Here is a 25,682-nt window from a genome sequence, read left to right as displayed (position 1 = left end):
GGGCCGAATCAGCCCCCCCCCCAGTCCCAGATATACCAAAAAAGCCCAGTCTGGATAGGGTTAAATGATAGAGGAAAATAAATTTCATGGCGTTACATTCCTTTTGATTGATGCAACAAACAGAGCAGGTGCAGTATTTGCAATGGGTTTATATATGATATCTGATATTCACTGAACTTGATATATGATAAAAGGTACTATCGCTGCCTGTACATTTTTAGGCATCAAACTCCAATGGCACCAATGTACTACAGTCGGGTACACAGTTACTTTTGATCCCATCTGAAAATATTTTTTTTCACAACCAACACATTTCTAGCTCCCTACTTTTTACTACTTGTCAATTAGCTTTACCCGGGATCTACTTTGCTACTGTTTGCCACATAATGGTGTTTATTTTTTGCTATGTTAAAGAACATGTTTTTGAAATGACATATCGTTGCCTATAGGGTGTTGTTGCTGACTTCACCCCACCAGAACCTGGCTACGTAGGAACTGGCAAGTCTGATTATGTAACTCTAGACTCCTGTCAGAACATGCTGATTGACAACTGGGACAGACGATGCGTGGACCACACAGACATACCAAATCACAGGTACTACTTTTCTTTTAGTTAAAAGGCAGTACTGCTTACACCATGGCCAGTTTCAATAATCTACTTTCTCTAACCTCACACCTTTACCTCATTATCAGTTTTTTTGTGTGTGTTAAGTAAAAAAAAATAGTTATTTACGAGTTAACACCGCAGATTTGACACAGAGAACTTAAACACATATGTCAATGTCCTGAAAGTATTTTTGCTGGGCGACATGAATCATGCTTTCTATTCTATAGGATCATCCATGACGGGCCAGAGTCAGAAACAGTCTTTAACGGTATTGAGCCTAACATTGGAGTCTACCACACGAGGGCAAACACGTATATTGCAGGTAACCACAGTGATTTCTTCTCAAACACCTTGCTTCCTCTTTTTAGTGTGTAATATGAAAAGTATGTCACACATGTCATCTTTTTTTTAAGATAAAGACGAGCTAAAGCTTTGGCAGACCACAAACCGTCATGCATAATAACTTACCACATAAGAGCCCCCAGCATTTGAATTTGAAATATACAAAATCAGACAGTATAGGGCTGGATTAAAAGAACGTATTTTATGGCAATAACCAAAATAAACCACTTGGGAAATGTGTAAATACTTCTATGAGGGAAAGAATCACTCAGATGGAAATCATACTAAATAAAGAGAGTACAATGCCTTTAAGATGTGTCCAATATATCTAAATAGAAAATTCAATAACATTCAAATTTTTCAGTTTTTACTACTATTGGAAAGGTCAGGACTCTTGTGACCAAAATTTTATTTTGTCCAAAAAGCGTTTAAAATATTACATGTATTGTTTATAAATCATATTGAAGACTTGGATTGGACTCTAGTTAACGTTATCCTTTTAGATGAAAAAAAATTCTTTAACAGTTGAAACAGCATTCTTTAAAGTTCCATTTGTTTTACCTAGTGTGACACTACGTCAAGGTAATGTGAAAAATGTACTTACAAAATTGTTGTTTCAGCTAACTGGAAAGGCATCCGTGACGACGAGACTGGTATATATGGTTACTCTTGGTCAGTTGGGGAGAGTCCTGGGAAAGACTTGATCCACCCCCATATAGACCCACATGCTCACCTCTACAATGAGACAGAGTGGACACATTCTGGTAACATCCATCCCATACCTGCTGACAAGTTTCCCAACAGTATACTTCCTGGTAATTGTTGTTTATCTTTTTTCGGGAGGGGGGCTTTTAACAAGGACATACATGTATACAAGGTGAATAGTAAAAGAATTGAAAGTTACAATGCTTGATGTGACAAACTCGGTGTAATATGGTTGCTGTTTTGTGGTACCCTTCATATTTGTTTTCTTGGAGTAGCTTCATCTCAACACTGTTTACATAACCATGATTGGAAGAAATATAAAGACTAGCAACTACACAACGTCAATTTTCCTTTCATATGTGCTCTTCTACGGAATAAACTGAATGAACTGTATTGAAGGACTGAACTGTGTGGGCATGGGCAAAGACTGGATAACACTCTTGAATATTAACTGCCTGTGAGGTAGTCATGACAGTATTGCAGGTACACCATGTAGTGACACTGGATAAGAATGACTCGAACTGCGTACCAACAACTATGTGATAGCTTGTTGCCAAATCCACCCACTTTACGTGCCTGTCGGAATATTTGATGGTGATAACACTGGTGTGTGTAGTAGGAATAGATGGTAGTAAATGGCCGGCAAATGATATCTATTACAGTACAGAAAGTAACAATACAAATCGCTTATTAAAATGTTTGACTTGTATCCAGATGGCAAGTACTACATAACTGTTCGGGGAGTGAACAAAGTGGAGTATGGAGGACCGATGGTTCTCAGCGTCAGCCACACCTCGCCCTACATCATTGACAATACACCTCCAGATGTCCATGCTATCACATCTGTCAAGTACAATGAGGAAACCTCGCAAATCTTTGTTGCCTACAATATGAGGTATGTCCTAACCAGTGGACTTGTACTTTCACAAACATATTTATCGTGTATATAGGCATTACTCTTTTAATATTAATAACTTTAATGTCACTTTCTAATCCTAATCATTAACAGTTTTATCGTTTACATCCAATATATTAGTGACGTTGAGTCTGATATTAGAGAGGCTGACCTTGGATTTGGGAAGACTAAATATGACGTTCTCCTGAAGTCCTGGGTACGCCATCTGTATACCGGAAACGAGACACATGTTGGGAACTTCACAATGGAGGTTGCACTGGAGGATGGCGTACCGGCTTGGGCTAAGATAAGAGGCATAAACAAAGGTTGATATTCACCATTTGTTATTATTAAAAAAATGCTGTTTTCTTCTTCGCGGCAATTATGTAGAGTCTAGAACTGATTCAGTTGAAACATACTCGCCGAAAACTTAAAAGCCAAATGAAAAGGGAAAGGGAAAATATTTGTGTGAATATTGTAGTAGTAATTTTACTTCACTGAAAAGGCACAGAAGGAAAAAAACTAAACACCAGGAAAATTAATTGAGCGTAAAATGTGTTTGATGAAAATGAGATTGTAGTGATCAGTAAAGGTCTGAATTACAGGAATACTAAATTATTTGATTATTTAAGTGATGAAAGGAAGACGTCTTGTTCTTTCAAGCTAATTACGGATCATGGGGATAACGTAGCTCTAATTCTACAGTGATATAATAACGTGGTAACTTACAACATCTACAATGGCGGATGTATACTGCTATATATAGTTCAACTTCTCGTCACTAAAGTCAGCTATAAATGCAGTTTATGTTAAGAATATAAGAAATACGAATGCTTTGTGCTATCTGACTATTGACTAATTATAACAAAGCTGAATTCGATACTCTTTGAAATGTTCCATTTTTTTATTTGAATGTTTGCAGTGAACCTGCGGGCTGTGGGTGTGGCTGACTCACCGATCGTAGTGGACCGTACAGGGCCAATCGCAGGGGAGGTGTATGATGGAGATCAGGTCGGAGAGGATCTACAGTTTATTAACAAGGCGGAAGAGGTAAGTGCTAGTCACCACCTATCCATATAGCCATTTTTTGTAGTGCCTTAAATTGACCATGGCATGACAATCTGTAGTGACCATTTGTCCACAGTGACTATTTTGCTGAGTTGCAATACACCTGTTTGACTATTAATGGCATGTTTTGTAAATATGATCAATTAATTTTAAGTCGTGGCTTCATGTAAGTCAGCATACTAAAGCGTCTAAATTAAACTTATAACTTAGAATGAATGTAGGATGTTACTTTATTGATGTCATGTTATGTACGTAAACGAAAGTACGGAAATAAATACAAAATATGAGACGGATGTTGCATTTGGGCCTGTATGTACATGTTGTATCTTCCATTAGGTGTGTGCAAACTGGAATGACTTCTATGATGAGGATTCTGGGATAAAGGACTTCATGTGGGGAGTGGGCAGCACACCTGGTGAACTTGACATTCTTGAATACGTTAAAGTTTCGAGCTCTGAGCATGTCTGGTGTTCTAACATTGACACTGAGCTCCAACACAACCTAACATACTACTCCACCATCGTAGCAACCCACAATGGACACAGGGGTCTGAATGTGTCTGGTATCAGCAATGGAGGTAAGCATACACATGTATGCCTGCGTATAAATCAGTAAGATGCAGTCTACATAAAATCTGTTGGCTTTGTAAAGTAATTGTCGCAGTCACAGAGTGAAGTTAGAATTGATGACATCAACTTTCGTCCTGAAGTAAAAATTGCGAAAACATTTTTTGGGCCCCTTTTACTCTTTTACCGATAGCATCAGTTTTGGGATGCCCATTCAATGAAATCATTATTGCCTTAGCAATAGTCTCGTTTTGGTAATGTCAGGTTCACTTTTGGTTACAACAGATATACTAATTATTTTGAGTCAACCAATCCTAAAATGTGGTATTAACCAAGCTATCGTCTTTTGTACAGTGTTGATTGATCTGACACCGCCTGAGGCAGGCTGGGTAGTGGATGGGAACTACATGGACATGGATCCCAGCACTGGCCTGCCTATGGATGAAGTCTTCACCTCAGAGCCTGCCATGGTTTCTGCACAATGGGGAGAGTTTGTGGACCCTGAATCTGATATTGACAGCTATTCCGTATCCGTGTGGAGATCAGCACTGATCAGGTTAGACTGTACATATATGATCTAATGTTAAAAACTTACTTATCTGTTATATTTGTACAATGCATCAAAAGCTACAATTTTTTGCCTAGACTTTCTTTTAAATTCCCTTTGCTTGAATAAGTTAATAAATACTTGTTCAAATTGTCATTTTAAGAAAAAAACTATTTTAGTTCAAGCAAACTTCGTTTACGTTTGTTATTTCTGTATTCAGTGATGGGGCATGGGGTGCAGCTGAGGAAATACATGAACCAGATAAGCTCGACAAAGAGAAAACTCAAGTAGAATATTTCCACTTTCAACTTAGCCACGGTAGGATTACATTTTTTTTCTCTAGCCAATAAGTGATATTTTATTGATTGTAGGTTCTAAGATATTTGTAATAACATCGGTAATGTAGATCGAAAGTCAAAATAAAATCTGGTTCAAGTGAAGTTTCAATATACTAAATTCTTTGCTCTGTTATGATGAGAAACTTAATTGAAATTTGTCTGCGATTCAGATGAATGTTATTCATAATAGTTGTCTAACTGAACAGGAATGGTATTTAGCAAAACGAAAAACTGATTACAAACCTAATGACAAACCCTAACAATACCGTTGATTCGTGTATTGTCATCCATATTAGGTGAATGCCCCCCAGATCAATTTCAGCGATACGTATATCATAACTTCCTGTCGTTCAATACCATTGACATATTAACCTCAGTCTGCAAAAGTTAATAGAGGGCAATGACATTCTCTTATCTTTTTAGGGATCTGTCGAAATGTTACGCACACTGTATTTCAGGAGACAGAATTTACACCGCAATAACGGCCAGGAACGGTGCCACAGACACTACAGAAGGAAGGTCAAATGGTGTAATAGTTGACCTGACAGCTCCTGACCTACAGTATCTCGTAGACACACAAGCTAACGAGAACAACACCATTGAAGATTCTGACTACCAGGTAACTGTATGCTTGCCTCCTCCACTTCCACTGCTTAATTTATAGACCGCTGTCATTCACATACATGTAGTAATATTGGAAATACTGGTAAGATTTTTGTTAATTACACAAGTTATGTATATATAAATGGTTTATACAGGAATTGACCATTGTTTTGGAACACGTCCCTCCTCCAATGAGCAGTTGAAGATATGGGCAAGAATATCACTTAATTCAACAGCAAACGTTTTGACGATTTTCGGGGAAATATTATCTGGACCACAACTTTTCCTGGCGTTAAGGCATTTCAAAAAGAAAAGAGCAGGTTTGCTCTTTAAGTGTGAAGAATAACAACCATCTATTATGATCACAAGTGAGCCACATACAAGAATGCCCATGTTGAAATTATTATTTGACCTCCGTTGCATATGCATTTTTTACAATATTAATATCGTCCAACAATTTCTAATGTTGTCTGTAATTAAAAAAATATGTATATATATAGATTTTCATGTACAAATTTTCTTTAAATGTTTCATGATCCAGACAAATGAAAATTCCATTTCCTCGAGCTGGGAGTTTGAAGACCAAGAGTCCGGCATTGATCACTACAAGATAGCCATCATCGAGACCATGCATGGCACCAAGCAGCAGATCTATCCAGGCAAGTGCAGAGTGCGATGACAGCAGTTGTCATGACTGTGTTATACTTGTTGATGAAAATGGAATTAACAGAAATTGCGTTTTTATCACACGAAGTCTTACCCTATATCATTATGAAGAACACAGTCGTGTATTTTTTTGCATAAATGAAGCCAATGTTAAGGAATTCTGCATCCGTCATAAATAAAGACCCCACTACTTTTATATATATGTCATGATATCCAGTTAATAATCATATTCGAAACTGTGTTTTACATGAATACGTAAGCCTTTGTATTTCTAAGTGCAGAGTCAATTTTTTTACAAACAAAAATTGATTTCGTGCAACTTTTGATACGCTCAAGTCAGAAAAATAGGGCATCATTACAAACAATATATAATGCATCTTCATTTTCCTGCACAGAAAACACTTATCTGTCACATGCATAGACTGATACATCAGTAGTCATTACTAGAGACCCCAAGTGTCCACGTACATGACAATATTTTGGGTCTTTTTAAATGGCAGTTGATGAGACCTGGAAGCTTCTGTACCCACCTGGCCTGTCCCATCACACCCAGGAAAACTTGATCCTGACAGCAGGAGCTCAGTACCACACCAGGGTGGCAGCTGCCAACAGAGCAAAGCTGTCCGCACCCTATGATACAGATGGAATCACTGTAGACCCCTCAGCACCAACTGTACCTATTTACAAATACTTATATTTTGTTCATCCTATATCCTATAGTCTCAAATCGCATATACGCACCCGTTAAATGTCCACCCCTGCCCAGCCATTTTTTAATCGGCAGGAAGTCGACATGACCAATACTGGAATAGAACATAAAAAGCTTTAAAAATGCGTATTCAATTGGAAACTACAGGGTATCTGAAAAAAAGACAAGGCTCAGGTATGCGTAAACAATTAGCCAAAAATTTGTTTGCAGAAATATCTACTTTTAAAGCAAAGGTTACTTATTGACATGGATCAAGCATGCTACATTATATTTGACCGTTTAGAACACCCGTCAGTGTTCTAAATTGTGTAATTTTCTATTATCAAAGAAAGCCTGTGCAGTGAGGAAATGTTTGAACGTCCCTAAAGCCCCCTCTCACTGGTCCCGCGGCACGCTGGTGGCGTCGCTGCGGCCGATCAAATTAACAAAGCACTCAACGAATTTCATCGACAAAAAACGAATATTTTTAAGCTTTGTGTGTTTTGTTGTCTTTTTTGGCATACTTCTACGTTTTTAATGTTTTCCTATTATAAAGTCCATGGTAACACAAATCCAGTTTAGGACGCAGCGACGCCGCCAGCGTGCCGTAGGTCCAGTGAGAGGGGGCTTTAATGGTGATTCTGCCCTTGGGACTTCCAATATAAATTTGTATTTACGTTTTAAGTGTAACAGTCTATATTCAGTCAACTAGCGACACTACACGTACACACCAATATCGTTTTCTTTTTAGATGCTGTATGTACTTGTGGGAGTTCTAGATGGAAGTGCAGAGGAGAAGATAGATGGTTATGTGTGGCAGGCTGACCCTGAGGGTATCCAGGCCTCCTGGTTAGCTGTGGATGGGGAGAGTGGGATACAGGACTACTGGGTCTCTGTCGGCACGAGCCCTGGTGAGTCTTAAGGATTCCCTAGTTTTAATCTATTCTTTTATTTAAGGATCATGTTGAAGTGGATTTTTCGTCTTAGTTCTACCGTCATTCACGATGAATAAAGCGTTTCTTTCGCACCCCCTCGGGTGGGTATGAAGTCCACCTGACAATTTGGCAGTTTCTCATAGCTCTTTGTTCTTTCATGTTATAAATACGGTTACATTTAGAAACTTTGAGTACTGCGTGAAACTGATCTCTCCATGAGTATAGTTTACTTATTTAGATACAACCAACCAAAATCATAGGTGTCCTATCATCTTAACAGACACATAAAGGTTGGAATCAGGTGAGGTAATGCAAGCAGGTCAGGAGAGGTTTGTAAACAAACTTTAAAAAAAGTTAAGGTGGGGGAAAACCCTGCTTTTCATGTTTCTCCATGATATGTGTCGGACAATTGTTGGTTCATCCGAGATGGCGCCATCACATGTGAAGAAGGTCGGAAAGCTGCCGCCCGTATTGGACAGTAGGTGAAGTTACAAGAGCCATCCAAAGTAGGAAGATGTAGCTTTTGAGTTAAGATCATGTTTCTGGTGTCAAAATCGATCAAACTATTATAAAAAAATACTATGATTAGCAAACAGGGTTTCCACAATATTATAAAAAAACATCTTCATACATGAATATCAGGGTGCAAAGTATATCTACTCTCATTACAATACTGTAAATATCGAAATATTGATTTTTGTTGTGATGTCTCCACGGCAAAGTCTGACCAACATGAATTTTGCTTTGCGTCGGATTGTGTTACTACGGTTGTGTGAACCCCTCATTTCCTCTACCTCAATGAAATTATATCCCCGCGAGTAATTTACAATGTGGTCCTTTAACTTTGTCATGTTCATAAGTTATTATAATATCAAAAGTTTAAATCTATATGATAATCAAACGTTACGTCGCCAGCTTGATATATTGCAAACGTCAATACAACATATGAGAGCACTGCACATGTATAGTGTATTGCAAGTACCATGTATGAGTTTGTCAAGGCAAGGAATAGCAGAATCTGTGACCTTCTGTTTGGAATATATATTCCTAGGTGGCAGTGAAATACTTGAGAACACCAATCTTGGCATGGAGCAATCAGGGTACATCCACCCCCTGACCCTACTTCTGACTGATGAGGAAACCTGTGATAGTTTCAACACATGTAGTCCTGTGTACTACCTGTCAGTGAAGGCCAGAAACGGTGCAGGGAGCTTCTCCCAGGCAGTCACTTCTTCCCCCATCCGTGTAGTAGACAGAGACAAGACTGGTTATGTCACGGATGGAACAGATCCAACTTCTGATGCAGATTACCAGATGGACACCGCTGCCATCACTGCACACTTTTCTGGTGAGATTCTGGTCTTCACTGATACAATGAATGAATGAGTGAGTGAGTGAGTGAGTGAGTGAGTGAGTGAGTCAGTGAGTCAGTGAGTCAGTGAGTCAGTGACTAAAGGAATGAAGAAAGATATTTCATTGAGTGAATGTTACTCGCTTGAAAAGAGGCTAATCTATTTTTCACCTATAGGTTTTCAGAGTCAGCTCCATGGCATAGCCCACTATCTGTGGGCTGTAGGGACGTCCAGTGGTTCATACGATGTTCAGTCCTTTGTATCAGCAGGAATTGTTCTTACTGCCGAGGACGAAATCAAGGGTGGAGGTTAGCACAAAAACGTCTCAGAACTAACATTTTGAAGTCGTAAATATGTTATAGATACTGAATCCTCTGTTTTTAACTCTAGTAAAGATTGATTTTAAGTAATTGCCATAACAGGCACCAAAGAATAATGGCTTCAAAGAATTCATCTTATTTCAACATGGTAGGCATTTAATCAATTGAAAATATATAATTTTCAGTGAAATAAAAGTTTTAATTGAAAATAATTAAATGTGAGCCACATACGCATGTAGGAACCTTGAGTTTAATCTCTGGACTATTTGTGAAATGCATCGTTGCCATCGCTCACGTTTCGGGCCAAGCAAACGGGACCCCCTGCTTACCCTATTTGATAAGAGCGTTCGGTTCTTTTACCTGCAGATGTTTCAACCATCTCCCCCCCCCCCCATGCGGTTGATGGCTCTACGTACCGATTCGAAAGGACGATGTGACTAGTTTGACTCCATCTAGTCTACATTGCTACAATGTCAAATTAAATCCACCTTATTTTGTCCCAGGCCTAGGTGAGAGTGGCATGGCTAAGGCTGTACTAACCCTCAGCTGTGGACAGACCTACTATATCATCATCCGTGCTCTCACTGGCTATGGGAACATACTGGAGTCTGTGTCAAATGGCATCACTGTGGACTGTACCCCACCTATGATTGACATCACCTCATTTGGTTTTGAGGAGGACGGTGATAACACGGTATGTTGTGTAACTACCTGTGTTCTGCATTTTGTTCAGTATACTATTAGGTACTTTACACAGCGGCAACATCGAGGACATTTCTATGCAGTGTCGGTTTGATTTGGTACCTGCATGTACATACACTGTAACAATGGCGCAGTTGGTCAAGATAATAGTTACTGGCTAAACGTTGCTTTATGTTTGTAAGTTGCCTTTGGTCAGTCCTAATACATATTACACATTGAAATGTGTTTTGTTTTTGCATAACCTTGTGTGTACCAGTGCTGTGATGTACGGTGAGTTCTTTAACGTGCCAGGCAATCCTCAAAACGTGAACTCCAGAATTTTGTATATCTAGGCAGAAACCTAGACCAAACATACTACTTTTAATTTCTAATTAGCAACTTCTGCCAGGGGAGACACGTTACCAGTACACCAAAGACACTCTCAGTGCTGCATGGGAGTTTACAGACGGGGAAAGTCCTGGTGTAGGAGGGAATATTATGTTTGGTACCTTCCCATTTGGTAAGGATATTCAGCAGGCAGCCTACTTCAGTGCAACTGCTGTGAGCAACATGAAGATCAGGCCGCTTGCTGAAGGTAAGGTTAATGTGCAAACACATCCCCGTATACTTGTACACAATGTTTAATCCTGATTTCAGGACTGGACTCACACCTTTTGTGCCCATTGAAATTTTCAGAAAACATCCGTGTAATCTCTAAATCAGTTGTCTACTCTGTGCTCTTTGTTGGGACATATAAGCAATGGCCGTGGCGTCATATTAACTAATATGTGACGTCAGAACCCACAGCTTTTTTTATCTTACCAAAGTGAACACAATCGACAACTTATGTACAGATTACGTATTAGATATTTTAGGAAAGACTGAATTTTGTGTGAACGATAGAGGAAATTGAATTTCACTGGCACTAGAATAATAAATGCTGCAATTTAACTTTTTCTTTTGATGATGAAGGTAGATACTGTATTGTTCTGAATATACCTAGTACCTCTTGTTGTCAAATTCCAGGAGTTCCCAACATCCTGTCTATTGAAATTTTGAATGGAGCTGGTCTTTGGGGCTCCGTCTACTCCGGAGGAGTCATTATTGACCAGACACCCCCGCACGTGGGAACAGTAGTCTGTCCCAAGTACATTTCTGGTAAGACATGTTTAATCACGTTATGTACCAAGTGAGTTGTGTAGTTAAATAAAGGTTTAGCTGATTTATGTTTTTTTGTGATAGTAATAATGATCATACAGAACAAAGTAAACACATTCAGATATTCGGCGCCACAAAAAACGTTCTAGATATGCAGTCAATACAGACTGTCATCATACTCTGTTGAAGTGTGATCTTGAGGTAATCCACTATTCACATAATTATGATTATATTGTATAACCCAAAACATCGTTATACTCTAAATATAATTTTAAAGCTTTCGACGACCTACCATCAAAATGAAATGTCCATATCAAGTCTTTAACAGTCAATTAACTGAAATATTTATCAAAATGGCCATTAAATTCAATGCAACCACTGTCTTGGCACAGAAACATAGGGGTACAAACACATTTATATGACTTCCATGATGATGGGACAGGAGCTTGCATATTATTTATTAAAATTTTCACATTATCAGAAAAGTTTTCTTTTGTAAGTTTTCCCCAACTGTTTGTATATAGTGAGAGAGAGACAGAGAGAGAGAGGGGGAGATAACATTGTTAATAACTGATAAGGTGTCATTTACTAACATCTATGTACATGTAGTTGTGTGTATTTCATTGATTTGTACATGATTATGGCAACTTTACACATCTATTTACATGTAGTCGTCTCAGAGATTGAGTGCAATTGGGGCCTGTTTTTGGAGGATGAGAGCAACATTGTCAGCTATGACTTCATGGTTGGCACCCGGCAGAATTTGGACGACATCTTTCAGACAGTTACACTAGACCGGTATAGAACCAAGTTCAGGGCTACAGGTGAGGGTTGAATTCCTACAGTTGCATGACCCTTCCGTCTTCTTGTTTGATAGATGGACGCTGGCATTGATAATAGTCAGACTTATAATACTCTGCATGTATGATTCCACTTCTTTTCGCAGTATTGCTACTTGCTTACGCCAAAGCAAATCATTACTTTGGTTCTTGGAGATTCTTAACCAAAGTTCAGGCGAGAGGGCATCATTATAACAGAGGGGTGGGAAAATTAAATACTTGTGCTAAACATCTATCCCACGCAACTGTTTGTATCAATTCATTGACAACCCTTATTATTGTTGATCTTACAGTGCAGACCTGTATTTGATTTAAACTCCGATTATTATAACAGTCAATTCAAATTGTTGTCAAGGTGGCGTTACCATTTCCATAGAGGTTGTCTGATAAAATGTTGAGGGTTGATAACTGATTTTCAAAATACTGACAAGAAAATCTCTTTTACTTTTCTCTTTACAAAATTTCCGCAGACTTTATTCCTTGGCCGGCCTCTAAGTATAAATAAATTACAACACTAATGATACACATTATGTACAGCTTATAACGTTCTTCTAAGGTGTGTTTATCATATCATTTCTGAACTCAAACCAATGGCATTAATTATTTTGTATATCCAGGACTTGTTCTTCAATATGACAAGGCTTACTACGTCTCAATAAAAGCCACCAACAGTCTCAGGAAGACTACCTACGCTTACTCTGATGCCATCATCATTGACGACACGCCACCGCTGGCGGGACTCGTTGTTGAAGTGTCGGATGTGAACACCTTCAATTTCAGCATAGATGGCCTTGGACTCCCTATCACGTCACAGTGTAACTCTGCTACTGGTAAGATGGACTTAAAACTCACAGAGTTAATTGACATGTAGTTAAACCTCAGATTATTCCATGGATCTTTAGACAAAGAGTGAATTCACAGCATTCAGTATTCACGTTCTGCTGAACAAGTTCACAAATCACGGCGAACTTTCTTTAAGAAGATATCTATTATTTCGTATGATGCTGTAGCAGGTGACAAAACATTTGACAAAATAAAACTCCTCAATCAAAGTACGACATGGAGAGTTAACTGATTTAAAAGAAAATGACGAGTGCAACATTACTGCTAGTTTTTGATCATTTACTTTATTTATAGAGTGTGAGATCCTAGATGCGATGTGTCAGCGTTCCCTCACCAGTGTGTCAGCAGCCTGGGAACCCTTCACAGACACAGAATCACCCATTATCAGGTACAGAGATGCTTCTTTGCCTGATAATTAGTTCAACAGCTTAGTTTGCAGGCTGTGAGCAACTTTCTTTGGCATTGATAACATACCTTGTTCTTTTTTTCATAGATCTGATATTTCCTTGCACGGTAAATCCTGGATTTAAAACGATTTTCGCTCTTTTTCATCTTCTTTTCGTAACGTTAGAGGTCCTCCTCCCTCAGGCATGACCTTCCACTGCACGAAAAGTGGGATTTACCGAATTTACTTGGAAGGAGTAAATAGTTGGTAAATATGGTGTATGTTATTTACCGACCTATACCATATATTTACCAAGTAAATACCGGTAAATCCCTGTTAAATGAGTGTAAAACCCTCAAAACTGTATCTCAAATATATCTGTACCAGTAGTAGACCATTATCACAATAGTTACATAAATGTGTTCTCTTTCATAATAGACACAAATAGCCTACATATGACTATCAATGGCAGGTCTAATGCTTCGTCAAGTCCGGGGGTACTCACAGTGCAACATCCCTGCCAGTATAGATACCAGGGTGGGGGTGTGGACCTGGAGTGCATATAACACCCCCCTTAGATAACCGCTATCTCAGGGCACCCTTAGATAACCGCTATCTCAGGGCACCCTTAGATAACCGCTATCTCGGGGCACCTTTAGATAACCGCTTTCTCAGGGCACCCTTAGATAACTGCTATCTCAGGGCACCCTTAGATAACCGCTATCTCAGGGCACCCTTAGATAACCGCTATCTCAGGGCACCTTTAGATAACCGCTTTCTCAGGGCACCCTTAGATAACTGCTATCTCAGGGCACCCTTAGATAACCGCTATCTCAGGGCACCCTTAGATAACCGCTATCTCAGGGCACCCTTAGATAACCGCTATCTCAGGGCACCCTTAGATAACACTCAGGGCACCCTTAGATAACCGCTATCTCAGGGCACCCTTAGATAACCGCTATCTCAGGGCACCCTTAGATAACCGCTATCTCAGGGCACCCTTAGATAACCGCTATCTCAGGGCACCCTTAGATAACCGCTATCTCAGGGCACCCTTAGATAACCGCTATCTCAGGGCACCCTTAGATAACCGCTATCTCAGGGCACCCTTAGATAACCGCTATCTCAGGGCACCCTTAGATAACCGCTATCTCAGGGCACCCTTAGATAACCGCTATCTCAGGGCACCCTTAGATAACCGCTATCTCAGGGCACCCTTAGATAACCGCTATCTCAGGGCACCCTTAGATAACCGCTATCTCAGGGCACCCTTAGATAACCGCTATCTCAGGGCACCCTTAGATAACCGCTATCTCAGGGCACCCTTAGATAACCGCTATCTCAGGGCACCCTTAGATAACCGCTATCTCAGGGCACCCTTAGATAACCGCTATCTCAGGGCACCCTTAGATAACCGCTATCTCAGGGCACTCTTAGATAACCGCTATCTCAGGGCAGGGGCCTTGGAGTGCATATAACTGTAGCCAGGTGGGGATGGGGGGTTCGGAAGAACCCCCTTCCCCCCCCCCCCCCCGCAACAGGCTTGAAGGTTCACTTTCACAGGTTTGAATGTCCACTTTTCAACTCTTCACAGAGGCTAGAATCCGACAAAAAACGTTGTCTCTGATTTTTCTTCTGAACTTCTTTTAAAAACACAGGAAATATGCCCTTTCAGAAGGTTCAATTGAAACGCTCGAGGGTCCACGTCCAATGTTTTTTTTTCAAAGTGGACTTATTTGTATCACCAGCGGAGCTGGAATCCTAGAGGAACTGCTAACTTTGTCTCTGATTTCTTTCTTTGAAATCCTCTCAAAAACACGGGAAATGCCATATCAGAAGGTTCAATTTCTAAAATTTTCCGGGGGGGGGGACCCCCCTGGGAAACTCCTGCCTGCGGCGCTCGCTGGTCCCTCATATACTAAAAAGAACCCCCCCCCCCCCCTCAAAATCCTGGCTACGGGCATGTAACACCCCTTCACCCTTAGATAAGAAGCTATCCAAGTATACCAACAGTGTATACAGCTACTGGGAGTACATGTAGACCAGAATCTCACATTTGATGACCACGTAGACTATGTAGTTAAGAAGTGTAACAGGAGCATGGCGCAAGTGAGCAGGTGAGGAAGTCACTTCCGCGTAGTGTGAGAATAGCATTGATTCAAGCTCTCGTGCTTACACATCTAGACTACTGCAGCTCGGTGTGGGCAAGTACGTCTGTAAAGCACATAAAACGACTACAGGTCATACAGAACAGAGCGGCCAGGATCGCCCTTGGAACTGATAGGTTCACAAGCAGGGACGCTCTGATGCAGATGCTAGGGTGGTTGTCCGTGAAAGACAGCCTCCAACAGAAAAGCATGATGACTTTTCGTAAAATCATGGACAACAAACAGCCAGTTTCTCTGTATAAACAGATCACAATGCAGTCACATGGTTATCAAACACGGTCATCTAAATCACAAACCACGGCCATCCTCTTGCCGAAGCCCAGAACAAATGCTCAGAAAAAGCGCTTCTTGTATAGAATGTCCAGCACCTGGAATGGTTTGAAAGTGTAAAGTAGTTTGATATATTGTTGACTTTGTATAATTGTATATACACAGCCTTATGCTTCTTTTATCATTTATGTACATATGTAAATTCTGTGGTGTTCATTTGTGTCATGTTGTTTTGTCCAGTCAGTTTGGACCACAGGAAGAGTAGCTGTTAAGCTAAATGTGGATCCTAATAAACTCAAACTCAAAACAGCCACCCCAAACATTACCACCACATTAAGGTAACACTGTGCTCATGAGTTACGACTTTGAATTGTTTGTTAATACACGTCTGTTTATAGATTTGTAGGCAAATGGTTTTCCCTTATTTCATTTGAATATTCTTATTTAGACCCTAATTGATGAACTTTATATCTACAAAGAATAATCAAATATAAAGAATGTCCCCAAATCCATGTAGTAACGTTATACACAATGTTATGATATGTTAGTTATAACAAAGTTAAAAGTTTCTGATCACAAGTACAATAACTCATAAATCTACAAGACAAACAAGCAAAGAGGGGCCAAGATGGAAACAGTTGCTGCATGTGAGGAAAACGTGAATCGAACCCAGGAGGAAGGTCCTCATCTTCACAGTTTGACTATCATAGTACAGATAAGTTCTGGCTTCTTAAAAAAATAGGTCAGCTTCTGACCTGGAGGTCAACATCCTATAGGTCATTACAATACTGCCCTCTGATTCGTCTACTTGAGTACGCATGCGCACTAAGTGGGCGGCATTATTCAGAAAACCGTTGGCCGGGGTCCACAGTAGAGATGAAAACAATCCCTTTCAACATGTCCGAGATGGGTTTGACCCATTCAATTCTTTTACTTGTGTCATCGCGAGTTCCTTGCAATGTTACTGTTTTCTTTGCATAGTTTTGCTAACTTTATCTTACTGGCACATTTTGAATCCATAGATGACATGTTAACAATGCGTCAACATATTAAGAATTTTGCACAAAACATTATACATGTTAAGTATAGGTGTCTAGGTAACCATTCTCTTATGAAGTTTCCGAAAGGGAGTGTTTGTCAGTGCAGAATGATAGAGACCATCATTAGCCCCAGATAGTTGTATTCATAACTGATGATTTTCCCCTCCCTTCACCATCATGATAACCTACTTGCCGTAAAGCTCTCAAAACACTGACACCAAGATGCTTGTTGTGATATTTCGGTACAAATATTGAAAAACATCTGAGACAAAATGCGCTCTTTTGTAATGGCAAAAACTTTATTCAAGATATGTACACACACTACATTTCACAATGTACAGTACTATCAAAAGCCATTTAAGGTATATATACTATCGAAGAGATACATTTGGAGGAATGCAAGTGAAAGGAGCATTTTGAAGTTTTATACATCATGTTTAACTAACGTTAACTAATACTAAAGAATATCTCATGACATGTAATGGTTTCTTAAGCCCCTATCTCAATGGACCCTTGACAGACGAGCGATTTGACGGTGGGCTAAACAAATTTAATCGATTAAAAGCAAATCTTTTTACACTTTGTGTGTTTTGTTGTCATTTTAGCAACACTTGACACATGATATTCCTATTACAAAGTCAGAGGTAACATAGATCCAGTTTAGGATGCTCCAAGATCCAAGAAAGGGCTTTTACTTTTAAACTGACTTGATCATAAACAAGACTTTGTAAAACATGACAATTAGATCATCTGACTGAACGAACAAAGCTTGAAATAGGATATCACAACCCTACCTTGCAAAATACGGCAACCAAATAAACCAACGTAAAAAACAAACGTGGAAATATCATGATACAAATTGACATTGCAAAGTAGGACAATTATTTGATCTGACAGAATGTACAAACTTTAGGGATGGAAATATCCCAATACAAGCCTACATTGTACAGCATACATTTCTGATTGCCAGCAAAGGGTATCTATCGACTGCTGGCACATATCATTCAGTCAATTCACCTAACAGATAATGGTCTGTAGACAATTATAGTACCTATATATTATAGTAAAAAAGAAACCTCAGACATGATTCATTAAACATTCCGACTTCTTAATGGCTAAGAACTGGTATAATACACATTACATCGGTTGCAGGTAGTAATACTTAAATATTAAATTTGATATTGCATACCTTTTTTCCACCATTTATCCGATTTTCTTAAAATAGCTAACTTACTAATCATCACATAGTGTAAGTTGATCTTAGATCAATTTAGTAACTGAAGTACCTGTCCCGGGGACAGACAAACATGACTTCTCTATCATGGACTTTACCAGGAGCTTTAACAAACTTGCACTTTAACCTCTGAACTGGTAAGAAAGATGCGGGACCTTCTGCATCAAACACAGTGGGATGCCATGCCTCTACAGGCTGGCCACAGTGGGTCCGCACAGAGTCAGCTACCTTTGAGTACCATTCTACCTTTGCAAGCAGGTGAACTTGTGCCCCATGCTCTGATGTAATGATATGTTTGAGAAAATATGAAATCCTTCCAGGCCTGGGGATACGGTACATTTCACTGTAGTCTTGTATGTGGCCATCATTGCCAGCCCAGTTGGCTAGTATGTAAGACGATCTGGATGAACGTGAAATGTACGAACCAATGACAGAACCAGTTACTCTTATTGTTTTCAGTTTTAGATACGACCTAGGTATGAATGTATTTGAAGGCAGGGAGGGATAGATGGTCTTATACATGTCTACAACATTACCAAAGTCATCATCTATGAGTACTGAAGCAACGCCTTTCTCAAATTGAACGTTTAACTTTTCATTGATTGACCAAGGTTTATTTTCCAGAGGAGTTTTATAAGATGATAATTCTCCCCAAGGTCCAACTCCTACACCATCATTGGTTCCTCGGTTGTCTTCTTTTAGAATATCTACCATGGAAGAAGTTAATTGAGAAAAAGATTCACTAAAATGTGTTGGTTCACCGACATCAAGAAGATGTCTTTCCTTGTCAAATTTTCTCATTATCTGTAATTCCACCTCTCGGTTATTGTTGGGTTGGTCACCTAATATGCCATTGAGTCTTTCAAAGCTAAAGAGCCAAAAGGAGTAGACAGGACCAAAATCCTCCATACAATCCTTAAGATGTGCATGCAAATGCATGTTTGGTGTCACACGATCAGCTCCATACAGACTTTCAAATTTCTTACAGAACTCAACCAATAACTTACAGGCTAGTTCAATACTTCTTTTAGTGACAACCCGAGAGCTGATAAGCCTACATGCAAGTACAAATTTACGCCAACACTCAAGATCCTCATCCTTGATAACATCCTTTAGTGCAAATACGGAAAAAATGATAGTCCAGTTCTTTAACTGGTCTGCAGTAAATCCTCCAAAACACGATGCAATCTTTCTAGGAATCTTACCAATGTCACTTGGTGCCTCAACATTATCAACTTTTTCCTGAATTGCATGGAGCATTTTGTCTGTCAATATACCTAAATCCTTCCAAACTTCAATCACTCGTTTAGCTGTTCCAAGGAACAGATTATGCATGGGATCAACAGTACTCATGCGAATGATGTCAAAGTAAGGAAGATTGATTAAAGGGGAGAATCGTGCACCAGAGGTTCTTTCCAGCTCTTGCTGTTCCGTTTGTGTTTTGCTTTTCAGAATAGAATTTACAGAGGCTAGATGGTCTTCATGTGTTCGTGGAATCCAATTCGCAATGTCAAAACCACCAAAGAATTTTTCTCCGATTCCACCTGGGAATGACTTTTTACACCTAGAACAGCCTTGTGTAGCTGTATGGCCTAAAAATCCACATAACTTTCTTGTGGCAGGAATGTCACATCCAACACAAATCAATGCAAGGCGAAAGGTTTTTTCATGTTTTCCAGACAGAAAGCTCTTTATCTTGAAACCATCTGTCCAAGCTTTCTTCAACTCTTCCACAAGTGGCTCAATAAATGTCTTTGTTGGAGGTTCTACTTTCATGTCTGGAATAATGCCAACTATTATGATATTGTTTCTTTTGAAACGTTCCTCCCGTGGCAGATTAGCAACAGCAAGATATATTACACCAACTGAGTACTTCACATGTTTAAATGGTTGAAACCAGTCGACGTTGAGGACCAAGCCATAATTGCCTTCTTTTGTGAAGAAGTCATGCTTTTGTGGATCATTGAATTCCTTCCAGATTTTACCATCGTAGATATCACTCATCTTGTCACTATTTTGAGACCTTTTCCTCCAAAGTTCGCATGATTCCTCAAACCCACTTCGTCTTACTAGGGCTGAGATTGACTCTTTAAGTGATTTGTAGCAATAAATCTTAAATGGAACTAGTTTAGTCTTTCCACTTGGGAGTTTGATGCTTTTTAAAAGCTTCTGTCCACAAGGTCTCCTATGTTGGCGCTGAGGGTGGTTGATGTACTTAACAAAAGAACATCTTTTGCTTTCTTCCCTCCCGTTTAAAACATACTTGCAGTCACTGTAATCATATAGATTACAGCATTTGGTACATACAACATACTTCATAAATTTGTCAGTTCTATAGTTCAAATGTTTCCAAGCCAGATATATCGATCCTGGGAAAATAGGTGACAGTGCGGCGATGAAAGGGGAATGTTTTGATGCAATATCAAACCACTGGCCAATGAAGTGAAATAACTGATTAATTGCAGTGTCTGAAATGAAATGTTTTGCCTGCCACAGTAGAATAAACCAGCACAACCAATGCAGTAGGCTTGTAATCAATCCTGACGTTTGCCTGTGTTCATCATTTGAATAGCTGTTTTCAAACTCTTCATCAATGTTAACATCTACAGCAATACCACTATTCTCCAACCAAATTTCCTCATCTTCAGAGTCTGACTGATCCTGGAATGATTCATTCACATCATAAAATGATGATATATCCTCCTCTGCATGATTTTTTGTGTTCTTCAATTTCCTACCATCATCTGCAGGTTCAGAGTCAGTAACAGAATTGGGCATATCATGTTCAGGCTCAGATACAGAAGCACTAGTACTGAACTCAGTCTCAGAACAATGGCTTACATGGTTATCCTCTTTTACACAAGTATATGACTTAGAATCCTCATCATAGAAACGTGACCGATGATTTCGAAAGGCTTGACTACTGTAGTTTGCCTGGCAACCAGGGCACACCTTTCGCTTCTCTGCTTTCTTCCTTCTTGGCACCCTTTAAAGAAACAGACAATAAACACAATAGTTGGCTAAAAAAAACAACTTGTTACCTTGCATCAAAATTATTTTTAGTCCTTAACATTGACAGTTGCATATCAATTGCACATGAATGCACCATGAAAATATTGATCTTACTCAGTTACTGGTATATTTCTTGCTCACACCCCTCAAGGACAAATGCAATAAATACAACAGAGTTGGCTAAGAACAACTTGTTACTTTTCATCAAAAATATTTTCAGTCCTTAAGATTGACAGTTGCATATAAATAGCACATGAGTGCACCACGAAAATATTCATATTACTGGTAATATTTCTTGCTCACACCACTCAAGGACAAATACAATAAATACAACAGAGTTGGCTAAGAACAACTTGTTACTTTGCATCAAAAGTATTTTTAGTCCTTAAGATTGACAGTTGCATATAAATAGCACATGAGTGCACCATGAAAATATTGATCTGGTATATTCCTTGCTGATACCCCTCAAGGACAAATACAATACATACAACAGAGTTGGCTAAGAACAACTTGTTACTTTGCATCAAAATCCCTTCATGTCTTTAAGATATTGGCACTTGCATATTGATTGTGCATGCCATGAGAATACTGCTCTGTGAAGGACTTCACATTTTGTTAGTAGTAGTCCACTGTGCTTTGCTGCTGCAGTGATCACAAAGTGTTAGCTGACAAAAAATGTGTACATGTCTCAGTACAAAAGCATAAAACGTCTGTAATTCTGTAAAATGAGGGAATAACTCCTTTTAAACGTATGGTGTATTAGCCTTCAAACACTCAGCAGTAATTATTGGAAAGGATGTAATACCTACATCTAACATTACATACATTTGTCTAATAATAAGACTTCAAATAGTACTGCCTTGCATCAATCACTTTAGGCTAAAATAAAATATTATTATTTACATTTTTCCTTCGCACTGTGGCTAATAATATCAAAGTAAAATAACATTTGAAAAGCTGTCAATCATCAGAAGTATACAGAGAACATGTCACATCAGATACATACTCCATAAATCAGAAAAACAGCTTGTAAATAGAAGCTAATTTGCTGTACTTGATGCCACACCAATGTCATTCCTTTGTCAGATTCTTTTCTCAAAAATAAGACTGAATAGCATAATGAAAACTGAAGTCTTGAAAGAAAACTGCCGTCTGACTATATCTTACCATCCATTAAGTAAGATGGACCATTCTACAAAGTTATTCTCTGGCTCAGTTTGTATGTGAATAACTTTCGGTAGACACAAATACAATGTTACACAGAATAATACCTGATAGGAATTTGACTTCATCCTTGGAAACACTCCAATGTACTATGACCATAACATATATAGACCTAAAAGTAGTCAACTCGAAAAAACATGATACTCCAGATGAACAGTTCAGAGAGCACCAAAAATGTATTGATTCCGATGCAAGAAATATGTCGGACTCAAAGGAAACAAAAATAAATGAATCAGATGAAGAAAATAAACAATACTACAGTACAGAGTATACTCAATTTTCAAGTCTAAAATACTTGGGGAAAGCTTTGGTATGGGCTGGCATTTTTCAACACATAAAGAGAATGCAATAGATTTAGTGTCATAGGAATACTGCTGAATATTAATCAGGGATTCACAATCAGAATTTAGTGTCAAAAGAGCAAAACCAAGATTTACGTTTGCTCCCCTACGGCATTGATGTACTATGTGAACACACACAACATACACTAACACAGCCTGAGTCTTCTAAGTGACATAAATATCAAATCCAATATCAATTTTGATCATAATGGTTTTAGTATGGACAATCTAAAGAGCAATAGGTTGTGGCTAGTAAACAATCTGAAGCCATTCTGAGATATGAAGATACTTGTACAACTTGCAAATTAAAAAAACAAAAAAATTTTGGTGACTTATACATCCTCTGGGACCCCAAAACTGATGTGAGCAAGGCCCAAATTTAAAAAAGAATGTTTGCCCCAAAAAATTGCATTCATTATGACATCCAAGTGGTCAGGAAGGTTAAACAAATGCACAAAAGAATATACCTAACAATATATTTCACAGTGGTCAAAACCTTTTTTGGGGGGATACGAAAAATGGATGTCATCCATATGATTAAATCAACATGGCCTAAGTATCAAACCTCCTTGGCCTAACTAATGAACATTACTCTGTTTCTATTGCATGCCGCAAGGTCTTTTTCAGGATGGTTAAACAGGGCCTTTTCCTCTGTTCTTTCCTGCACTCTTCTGAAAGCTCCTTCAGTATTTCACATTTTGCATCCTCCTTACACTTTGACAGAATCTTCTTTATGACATAGCCAATGGAAAAAATATCGCTTGCAATGCTGGGTGCCTGCTCACAACTGCATACTTCTGGAGCAATCCATGGGAAGTCTGACTTTGACAATGGTTTTTTAAACTTTCTCACATCGGACAGAAGATAGGCCTGTCCAAAGTCTATAAGTCTTACATTCTCACCAGACAGAACAATGATGTTGTTTGGCTTTAAATCATTATGTACAATGCCACGCATGTGGACTCTAGACAACACACGGCATAGATCAAGTACTATCAAACGCCATTGCTTCTTGTCATAGTACATTGGCCTTTCCCTGAGGATGAAGTCAATTGTTGTACTCTTCCCATCTTCACCCTCGAATACTGTAAAGAGATTGTATGGTGCGACATCAACTACGCACCCGACAAGCTTCTGTACACCCTTTGTGCCCTGAAGTGCTATCAACATGTTAAGTTCTTTTAACAAATATTTCATTGACTTCTCCTTATCAAATGTTCCATTATTCTCGAAAGATTTGGCTGCAGCAACCCCAGCAACAGGGAGACAGACTTTAGAGACCATTCCATACGAACCAGACCCAACAGACACTGCTGTCTTCATGGCCTTAACCAAGTCAGCTCTAGTATGTTTATAAGTGGTTGGAATGTCTTCAGGCCTGGTCAGGAATGTCTCACCAGTATGTCTCGCCAATGCAGCATATAGCTCGTCCTTCTCTTCTTTCTCTGCCACAATCTTATTATACAAATTCTTATTCTCAAATTCTACATCCTTCCCCTTCGCAACTGCCTTTTGAACTTGGTCCTTTAACTTGATCTTACTACATTCTAACTTGGCTATAGCCCTTGACTGTTCATCCACCTGACCTTGCAAGATACCTTTTTCTCCTTTCATTCTTTCAAGGTCAGATGTTAGAACTTTGATCTCTTCTTCCTTCTTATCTCCAGAAGTGGCATGTGAGTTCTTACTCTTATCTGCAGAAGTGGCAAGTGAGTTCTTACTCTTATCTTCCACGCCATCCACCTCAATCAGCTCTGTATCCTTCTTATCAATCAGCTTGATACCATAGTAATAATATGTCTTCCCAGTGTGACCATTGCGTATTCTCCCTTGATACACAGCTTTAATAATCCTGCCCAACTGCGCTTTACTTAACTTCCAGCTTCCAGGCAAAGATTCTTCTATTAGCCCTCTGAGGTGCCCTGCATTCACTTTAGAAGCTTTATCCTCCTTTACATTGTCACTCAACCTGAATAAACATAAACAAAGGCCAGGTTTGAAAACAGCTTTTTATATGATTATTGCATGGCAGATACATTCAACCATTGCGTTCAATCCTACCAATCATTTCTTACCCAGAGGCTACTGTTCAAAGCCACTACCTGGGTATGACCAGTACTAAGTGGTGTACCTAAACATTGCAACTAACCACAACCGGGTTTCACATACAGTGTGCATGGACAGGATCTTATGTGACTATGGACACATTGTCTACGTAATTATGAACAAAAATATGCCGTAAGTCTTAGATATTTACCTTTTCTTCAAATTAATATCCACTCAAGGTCTTAGGTCAATAGCCAGTCTGCCCAACAAAATATTGGTCACTCACACAATGTGTGCTAATTCTGCCATTTGAACTATACTCTCCAAGGGAAGCGGAAGGGCTGGTTGTTTAAAAAATGTTTTAAAAGTTGTTCTCTTTGTGTCTACCAGGTTTCAGTGCTCTTCAAGCTTGTACTTTAGGCCACACCAATGTAATTTCTTGGTTAATGGATTTTTGAAAAGAATGCTACATTGGAAAATCAACATGAAAACAGAATCTCAGAGGAAAGTTTGTACTTTGGTGCACACAGTTTCAGGGAGTGAACATGGTCAGGTGCAAGTTTTCACCCCAGCCTTCTGTTTTCTTGATTTTAGCTTCTGTCAGCTTTTTCATTTGCAAATGTAAATGGCATAAGGGGATATCAGCTGCAGCCAGTTGTGGTTGGTTGTGGTGTTTAGACACACCATTTACTAAGACAACGCAATTACACAATTGGATAATAATAATTGATTATTCAATGCCTTGGTGATGGCCCACAGTAACTAAAAGTCAGAAATGACCTTTTTAAGTTTAATACTTGATTTTTTTA

The 25,682-nt window shown here is 39.0% G+C and overlaps 1 protein-coding gene across 2 annotated transcripts in view; it reads left to right on the top strand.

Annotated features, from left to right (window-relative positions):
- LOC136445860 (uncharacterized) overlaps positions 1-25,682 on the top strand; it is an 83,319-nt gene that overhangs the window by 8,358 nt on the left and 49,279 nt on the right. For both annotated transcript variants that reach the window (XM_066444057.1, XM_066444056.1), the window contains exons 9-29: positions 450-595; positions 835-929; positions 1,570-1,764; positions 2,369-2,549; positions 2,691-2,875; positions 3,472-3,599; positions 3,954-4,194; positions 4,538-4,739; positions 4,951-5,048; positions 5,527-5,687; positions 6,213-6,330; positions 6,838-7,010; positions 7,777-7,936; positions 9,012-9,308; positions 9,489-9,620; positions 10,136-10,326; positions 10,710-10,908; positions 11,340-11,471; positions 12,143-12,295; positions 12,928-13,140; positions 13,448-13,541. In XM_066444057.1, coding sequence (XP_066300154.1) covers positions 450-595; positions 835-929; positions 1,570-1,764; positions 2,369-2,549; positions 2,691-2,875; positions 3,472-3,599; positions 3,954-4,194; positions 4,538-4,739; positions 4,951-5,048; positions 5,527-5,687; positions 6,213-6,330; positions 6,838-7,010; positions 7,777-7,936; positions 9,012-9,308; positions 9,489-9,620; positions 10,136-10,326; positions 10,710-10,908; positions 11,340-11,471; positions 12,143-12,295; positions 12,928-13,140; positions 13,448-13,541 — 3,494 coding nt within the window. The remainder of the gene's footprint in view (positions 1-449; positions 596-834; positions 930-1,569; positions 1,765-2,368; positions 2,550-2,690; positions 2,876-3,471; positions 3,600-3,953; positions 4,195-4,537; positions 4,740-4,950; positions 5,049-5,526; positions 5,688-6,212; positions 6,331-6,837; positions 7,011-7,776; positions 7,937-9,011; positions 9,309-9,488; positions 9,621-10,135; positions 10,327-10,709; positions 10,909-11,339; positions 11,472-12,142; positions 12,296-12,927; positions 13,141-13,447; positions 13,542-25,682) is intronic.

The sequence above is a fragment of the Branchiostoma lanceolatum genome, chromosome 12 (assembly GCF_035083965.1).
Source record: "Branchiostoma lanceolatum isolate klBraLanc5 chromosome 12, klBraLanc5.hap2, whole genome shotgun sequence".
NCBI classification, from domain to species: Eukaryota; Metazoa; Chordata; class Leptocardii; order Amphioxiformes; family Branchiostomatidae; genus Branchiostoma; species Branchiostoma lanceolatum.
Note: the sequence above shows the minus strand (reverse complement) of the source record. Positions and strands in the feature narration are given on the sequence as shown.